The 8,109-nt window shown below is 50.6% G+C and overlaps 1 protein-coding gene across 1 annotated transcript in view; it reads right to left on the reverse strand.

The window, feature by feature from the left end:
- Window positions 1-8,109, reverse strand: part of sos1 (son of sevenless homolog 1 (Drosophila)) — a 21,965-nt gene continuing 13,856 nt past the window's right edge. Inside the window, exons 9-20 of the mRNA XM_008301629.1 lie at window positions 6,609-7,270; window positions 6,262-6,343; window positions 5,553-5,669; window positions 5,347-5,450; window positions 4,936-5,158; window positions 4,731-4,850; window positions 4,461-4,623; window positions 1,378-1,495; window positions 1,126-1,298; window positions 574-690; window positions 222-495; window positions 1-50 (exon numbers count right to left, since the gene is read on the reverse strand). Of these exons, the coding sequence (XP_008299851.1) occupies window positions 1-50; window positions 222-495; window positions 574-690; window positions 1,126-1,298; window positions 1,378-1,495; window positions 4,461-4,623; window positions 4,731-4,850; window positions 4,936-5,158; window positions 5,347-5,450; window positions 5,553-5,669; window positions 6,262-6,343; window positions 6,609-7,270 (2,203 nt within the window). The remainder of the gene's footprint in view (window positions 51-221; window positions 496-573; window positions 691-1,125; window positions 1,299-1,377; window positions 1,496-4,460; window positions 4,624-4,730; window positions 4,851-4,935; window positions 5,159-5,346; window positions 5,451-5,552; window positions 5,670-6,261; window positions 6,344-6,608; window positions 7,271-8,109) is intronic.

An 8,109-nucleotide genomic window follows, 5' to 3' on the forward strand; every position in this document is an offset into this window, starting at 1 on the left:
CTAACGTGGACCGTGAGGCAGAGAGACCACAGCAAAGATACTGTCGCAGGCTGCAGAAGGAGGAGAAACACAGTAAGAGGAGGAGGACTTTGTCTCTCCGATGCAGCTAAGCTAACAGCTAATATCAGCTCCAGGCAGGGTTAGTGTCTGTGGGCGGGGTTAGTGTCTGTGGGCGGGGTTAGTGTCTGTGGGCAGGGTTAGTGTCTGTGGGTGGGGCTTACTGGAGTGGAAAGGGCTGCTCGGACCCTGTGGTGAATCGAACACGCTGCCTACATCAGTGGAGCTGGAGGCGGCGGAGGCAGGGGGCGGAGTCAGGGGCGTGCGGGGAGAGTTGGGGGCGGAGACTGCACCGCCCTCAGCCTCGCTGTCAGGGATGCGACTGTAGCTAATCTTTCTCGGCTCGCTCTGCAGCGGCGTCGGGTGTCGCATGGTGCCGGGCCTGGCAGAAGTGGGGCGGATGCCTGGAGACTTCAGTGGACAGGTGTACTTCTTCACCTGGCCAGGAGGGGGAGGTGGAGTGTTAATTTTGTGCTGATATTGAAAGTGATGAGGTGTTGCTGTGGCGACACTTACAAATCGTGGGAGCGAGCGGGCATTTCTCGGCTCGATTTCCAGAGATTTGTTGAACAGGTGATCAGCGAAGTCCTTCTCTGACAGGTCATCCATTGGGTTCAGGTTCTCAAAGAACTTCTGCTCCACAGACACAAAACATCAACACGTTAGCACAACTGTGAGGCTTCACCTGTGTAACACCTTTGCTTTCAAGTTGTTCAAGTAGATTTGAATAATTAACACCGTAGCATGGTAACCATCAGATTTTAGTTCGACTGGGTGTTTGCAGCGAAAAACCTGCCAGCAGCTGATTTTTTAAAATTCCTTTAACTACAGGAAACAACGACCTCCGCGCAGCAACAACACCCTGAAAATCTCAAGATTGTTAGAAAAACGCAAGACTGTCGTTTCCCCTGAAGAATGATGAGGTGCAGCAGATAGTTCTGGTATGCAGACTGGACAAAACAACACGAGGGATATTCAATATAGTCCCTACAGTTAAGAGCACATCATGTTCAATGTGCTGTAGACATGAGGGCGCTCGGGCTCGTGTGATGGGCGACGTGCACTGACCCGGATGTCGCCCTCGACCCTTAAGCAGTATGGCTGGTTCTGATACTGCTGGATTTCTCCAGTGATCTCAGCCACTTTCCGCCTCTTGCTGAAGTTGATCAGGTCTTTGCCGTGGCGGCGCAGGAAGTCAGGGTTTCCCTCCTCCGTCTTCAGGATGTTGGTCAGGTAGATTCCTGCACAAAAACACAGATGACGTTATTACACCTTTGACCTTTAGCTAACCTGAACAGACCGGTAGGAGGCGGAGCCTACCAAAAAAGGGCACACAGGGAGGGTTGATGGAGCGCAGCTTGGCTAAGTACTTCTTGTAGTGATCCTCACTCAGCTCATGAGCCTCCTCCAGGATTTTCCTCTGTCGACTCGGAATTTGCTGCAAGTACAAAACAGGGATGATTATAAAATGTACATTTCGGTTTTGTGTTCTAATTTAAAAAAAAAACAAACAAAAAAAAAAAACCCACGACTGAACCTTAGATCTAGAACATAGGAGATAGTTAGTTGGGGGGTCTTTTTGGAACTTTGGTTTTGAGTTTGACTTGGACCTGTTGTCCAGAAGCTGTCAGACTTGGAGCAGAGCACTTCCCGGTCTCACTCTCTGAGTTCCAAAAGGTTTGTCCGTTTCCTCTATTGTTACCTGGCTGAAAATCTTAAAAGGGGGTTCAACCAAGTCTCTACTTTCCTCTGTGACAACAACCGGTATGACCCGTATCAGTCTGGTTCTAAACGGGGTCACTCTACCAGACTGCCCTCCTCTCTGTAACAGAACCACTGGGTTCTGCTGGAGCTGCTGGACAGTCTTCAGCTCTGTTGCTGTTCGATCTGTCAGCTGCCTTTGACACGGTGACCCACCACATCCTCCTCTCCACACTCCCTGAGCTGGACATCTCAGGATCTGCCCTCTGCTGGTTCATGTCCTACCTCTCAGGAGATACTTCAGAGTATCCTGGAGGGGAGAAGTGTCCGAACCACACAACCTGTCCACAGGAGTTCCTCAGGGGTCAGTACTTGGTCCCCTTCTCTTCTCAATATACACAACCTCACTCGGTGCAATAATCCAGGCCCGTGGTTTCTCATACCGTTGCTATGCTGATGACACCCAGCTCTTCCTGTCGTTCCCCTGGACGACCACATGGTCTCTGCTGGATCTCATCATGCCTTGCAGACATCTCGGCCACCTTCAGCTCAACCTCTCTAAGACTAAGCTCCTTGTCATCCCAGCCAGTCCCTCTCTACAACAAGGAATCAGCATCCAGCTGATCCAACCCAACTCAGACCCACTAAATCTGACAGAAACTTGGGCGTCATGATTGGTGACCAGCTGACCTTCAAGGCTCATGTGGCCTCTGTTGCTCGGTCGTGTCGATTCGTCCTGTACAGCATCAGGAAGATCAGACCTTTCCTGTCTGAACATGCAGCACAACTCCTGGTCCAAGCTCTCATCATATCATCGCCTACTTCAGCTCCTTACTGGCAGGCCTCCTGCATCCACGCTCAGACCTCTGCAGGTGATCCAGAACCAGCAGCCCGTCTGGTGTTCAACCAGCCAAAAGCAGCACGTCACTGTTCTGATCGGTCACTGGCTTCCAGCTGCTTCAAATCCAAACTCTGACACTGAACACAGAACCACAGAGAGAGCATCTCCCTCCGACCTGAACTCTCTCCTTCAGGTCTACACTGCCTCTGCTCACTAACTGGACCAACCAGAACCTCTTGATCCAAACACCACAACAGGCCCGGGTCGGTAGCTGGACTCTCCTCCTCTGTGGTTCTGGTGGTGGAACCAGTTACCAAACTGTTCAACCTGCTGACTCCCTCTCAGTCTGTAAGAACAGACTGAAGAGCAGCTCTTCACTCAGCACCTCAGCACCTGACAGCCTGGAAACAAACAAACAAACAAACAACAACACGCTTCCTGTTACCTCCTGCTCTGCCTGCAGGCACCAAGGTCCGATCACTCTGGACCGGTTCTATGGCACTTATCCAGGATGTTTTTTTCCTGACTAGATTCTTGCTTGTGTTGTATTTACTCTCAGACGCTTTGGATAAATTGTAGCATTGAACCGTCTGAGCTGCAGCGGCCCCTGCTGTGAAGCGTCTACAGCTGGATTACAAGTGAAGGAAGCTGCTTATTGGCTGAAGGAGCAGAGTTCAGTTTCAGTGTGAGGGCACGTTACGGCCCCGGGCCGTTACACTCCTGCTCCTCCTTTTTCTCCTGCTCCTGTGATAGTTTGCATTGTGTGCAGCTGTTTGCCCTGTCTGTCGTCGCCCGGCCTCCGTCGTCTGGTTCGCCTACCCGGTCCGAAGCTGAACGAGAAAGTTAGAACGTGAGACCTGCTGGTTAGTTTAGGGGTGCTGCTGCCTCTGTATCTTTTGATTTATGTGTCGTAACTCCTCCTCATCAATTTCTGACAAATTCGCTTTTGTTATAGTTTTTTCATTTATTTCAGCAGCACCCAGCTGCCTTCTCTCCCCTCATGAATTGTTTCATATTGTGAATAAATCACAGCTTGTGACTCTGGGAAGCTGCTGTGTTGTGCCTTTTCTGGTTGTTGCCCAGATACTCTAGACAACCGGGTCGTAACAGGGCAGTGTTTGGATTTGTTGTAGTTGATGAAGATGAGCAGCTGCATCAATGAGAGAACCAACACATGTGGCTGTACTGTAACCCACACTATGAAAAATAAGGCAGTTTAAAATCCTCACAGATTCTGAGATCAGACTGCACCACCAGGAGAAGCTCCACACATATTCCTCTGTCTAGTCTCAGACATACTCTCAGCATATCTGTTTTTTTCAGTAAGTGTACCGTAGACCAGCTGCAGTACCTGGTTGTTCCACCAGGTGGAGCCTCTCACTGTTTAGTCCTGTAGAGACCAGAGGAGGCGTCACTCAGACTACAGCTCATGGTGGCAGCAGAGAGCATTGTGGGAGTTTAGCAGCAACGGGACCATGACAGAGACTCTGAGGAGGTTCAGGACCTCCAACCAGAGCTCAGGAGTTTAACACCAACTAGGACAGAGTTCCTATAATTTGATGGCCATTTTTCTGGCTGATGTCATGTGTTTGCTTAAGAATTTAAATCCTCACAGACTCTGAATTAAGGCTGCATCATCAGGAGAAACTCCACAGATATTCTTCTGTCTAATCTCAGACATACTCACCGGACCAGGTGTGAACATACCAGCACAGGGACTGAGGTCCACTGAACTCTGTGTTACTGATTAACAAATTATTGCTTGATAATGCTGCAAGCTATCTGCCAAGAAAACTCTGTAAAGTCTGCATCACTACTGCAGTGAGCAGGTGTGCATCCATTAGTGTTTGTGACGTGTTACCTCAAAGGTGTGGTCCAGTCTGTAGACAGGTGAAGAGTTCATCGCACTGACAACCTCCAGAACGCCGTTAAAGTTGTTCAGTTCCTGAAAGACCTGCAGGATCTCTATGATCCGAGAAACAACTGCGACTCGTTCCTCCAGGTTCTCCGTTTCTACAATACACCTGGAGAGAAAACAGCAGGTAAGGCCAGGTTACTGCACACTGCACCTCCCCGACCTGTATCTGGAGACATCAGAGTGATGCAGAGGAACGTCCAAGCAAGGTCTTACTTCTCAAACCACAACGTGAGGTTGGTGGTGTGTCGGATCATCCTTAGCAGGTTGGGCGAGTGAATCTCTTTGTCCTCTTTGGTCCAGACGCTGCCGACCAGCTCAGACGGCTGCACCGCCCTGCAGGGCAAAGCTCACAAGTGAGACAGGTGTGACAAATGTGTGACAGGTCTGAGACAGATGAGACAGGTAAGAGAAAGATTACCTGTAGAAGTCGGACTCAAGCAGGGTGAGCTGGCGCGCAATCTCGATGGGGTGCAGCGTCATGAGGTCAAACTGCTCAATGTTTCCTGGTTTACAAATGTGCCACTCGATGGGGGGCGGAGAGTTCTGGAAGGTGATGCTGTGACTGGGCACGCTCACCTGAACCTGCTTCTTCCTCTGGATGATCTTTGTGATCGACTCCACCCATTTCCTCATCGCCTTACCTGGAACACATGACATCCCTTACCTGCAGCAGCCATCACATAGCTACTGTGGATACATACACCTGAGCACCTGATTACCTGTCTGAACATCAGTACGACTGTTCAGAAGTTCAGACAAGTGTTCGGGTGCTCTGATGGTCAGACAGGTGTTCAGTGAAACAAATGTTCAGAACGATGTTCATGCACACCTCTGACTGAAGAAATGAACTCCTCCAGGCGACTCAGCAGGTGAGCATCTCTCTCAAAGTCGTAGAAGTGATGTTCCACCCAGTGTCGACATACATTCAGCACCCTGCAGGAGGGGGACAAGGAGGTCACAGGTAAACAGACAGGTGTGCGACAGATGAGTCTCTACCTGAGCTAATCTAAGGTCAGTGTTCAGGTGTGGGTCTACCTGAGCTGCACCGGCTGAACAAACTCTTTCCGGAAGCGTTTCAGTTCAGCGCTGAGCGGCTGCTCTCCTCCCTCCATCTGATCCACTTCGGTCGGCCTCGGCTCTGGGATCTCAAACCTGAAAACAAGACACACACCTCTTCATGCTTTAATATTCAGACTCATGTGGTTCTGGTTCTGATCATTCACCAGAGAAAACTTTATAAAGTGCATTCTGGGTAAACTTTAAGACTCATATTGATACCAAGATCGTCACTGTGAGGATGGAAACGGGCTGAGAGAAAAAAGAGACAGAACCAGAACTGAAGCCTATCAGAAGAGAATCCAAAAGATTGGTAAACAAGTTCTGAAACTGTTCAACATGAGTTCACAGACAGAAACTGAATTAAAGATCGTTCTGTGGGTTCTTCCTCATTTTGTTCATTTCACATCCATTAGAGAACTGAGAAGCAGCCCTGACATGAATAGAACCTCTGTGGAACATTGTCACAACCTGCTGGGAGAACCTGCAGCCGTCATAACAAACAATAGTAATGACAGATTCTGACAGTCGGGACCTTGTACACTGGTTCTGCTGTCAACTGCTGCTCTGTCAGAACCAGAGCTTTCGTGATTTCAAGTCTCACAGACACAGTGTGTCTGAGTAAGTCCACCACATGATCGCACTGAAGCGTTCTGATTGGTCCCTGAGACCTGACAGGTGAGCTCACCTCTCCATGAGCAGGTCCAGCAGCTCCTGAGGTTTACAGAACGACCTGTAGGTGGTCAGAAAGGTCCGCACGAAGTTCGGATCTGAATGAGAGAACAGAAGCAGTGGATCACAGAGCAGAACCAGACTGTCCATCCATAGACCCACACCGGGTCCTCTGCTGTTCACTCTGACAGCTGTCCTCAGTTGTCATGGAGACGACTGGACACACACACACACACACACACACACACTGTTCCTGCGGTTTCATGTCAGAGGTCAGTCTCTAAAACTTGCTGTCAGATTGATCAACAAACAGGAATCCGTTCAGCCTGGGCTGAAACACCTGCACATGACATCACGCCTCACCTGCATACATGTGGAAGGTGAGTCTCTCGATCAGCTTCAGGACCGTCCCTGCTTTGATGATGGGGATCCCGGACTTGGACTGGACGTTCTCCTCAAACACAACGTTCTCCTCGGAGTCGGGTTCTGCGAAGCGGTACACCTCAGCTCCCGGCAGCCTCATCTGCTCCTCCTTCTCCTCCTGCAACATGGCCGAGTCCAGCATGCGCTCCAGCGTGCTGCGGTACTGCAGCGAGATCAGCGCCGCCATCCAGCCGTTCTTCTCCTCAGCAGACTTGGCGGCAAACACGACGCTGTTCCCGTCCTTCAGGATGATCTCGAAGGCGTGCCGGTACTCGCCCTCCTTGTCGTCCTTGTCGTTGATCTGGACCTTGCGCATGAAGAACTTCTCTTTGAGCCGGTACTCTGCGGTGGAGCTGGCGCCGGGCAGCCGTGGCGGACCGTGGTTGGACTTGCAGCAGATCATCAGGCCATCAAACAGGAAGATGTGGCGCTCGTGCTTGGCGCCGACGCGGGTCAGCGTGCCCTCCATGATGAACTCGTTGCAGCACTGGCCGATGTCCTTGCCCTCCCAGCCGTCGATGTTCTTCTGGATCTCGTTCATCTTCTTGATGGCCAGGTGCTTCCCCTTCATCTGATGGCTGTAGAAGCGACACGCCGACTCACTGCACACCGCCAAAGAAGAGGACAGAGTGAGTCATGAGAACCAGACCAGAGTCTGTGTTCTGGTGTCAGTAAAGACGAGTGTTAAGGCTACAACTGGACCTGAACTCATGAGGAACAGTTCTCCACCAGTTCACTGAATGGCTGCTGCAGCTCAGCCTCCTACAGAGGAGTTGAGGCAGAACGACCTGCAGTGACCTGCAGCGAACAGAACTACTTGCAACGACCTGTAACGAACAAAGTGATCTGCAATGACCTGAGTGACTTGCAACGAACAGAGAAACCTGCAACAACCCGCATCTAATAATGCAATCCGCAACGAATGCACAGCAGTATTGATGTGTATCGACACGTCTGTGTCAGCACTGTACGGCTGTATTGATTAGGGACTGACAGGTCTGAATCGGCGTGTGATTGGAAGTTAGTGAATTCGATCAGACTGAAGATCAAAGCTTGTTGCTGAGGGTCCCTTCCCCCCCCTCCTTCCCTCCTCCCCCGGTGCCTTCATCTCATCATTGGGTTGTTTCTACATCATGTGACAGTTGGGGGAGTTCTGACTGGATGGCATCCTCGGCTCTGTACAAACCAGTGAGGCAGCTGTGACGTCCAACAGGAAGTGAGGTGACAGCAGAAAGGCCTCTGACCTCATCGCGCTGTGACACAGAGACACAGTGACATCATCACAGCTGTGACATCATCACATCAGCAGAAAGAACAGACTGCTCCTTTAACTGAGGCTGTTACCTGCTAATCCGTTTACTGCATAAAGCCCTGAAGAATGCAGTTTCACAAGGCTGCAGCAGCAACACAGCCTGTCAACAACTACACCTACACAACCTGT

Source organism: Stegastes partitus, unplaced genomic scaffold, assembly GCF_000690725.1.
Source record: "Stegastes partitus isolate 25-593 unplaced genomic scaffold, Stegastes_partitus-1.0.2 Scaffold1693, whole genome shotgun sequence".
NCBI classification, from domain to species: Eukaryota; Metazoa; Chordata; class Actinopteri; family Pomacentridae; genus Stegastes; species Stegastes partitus.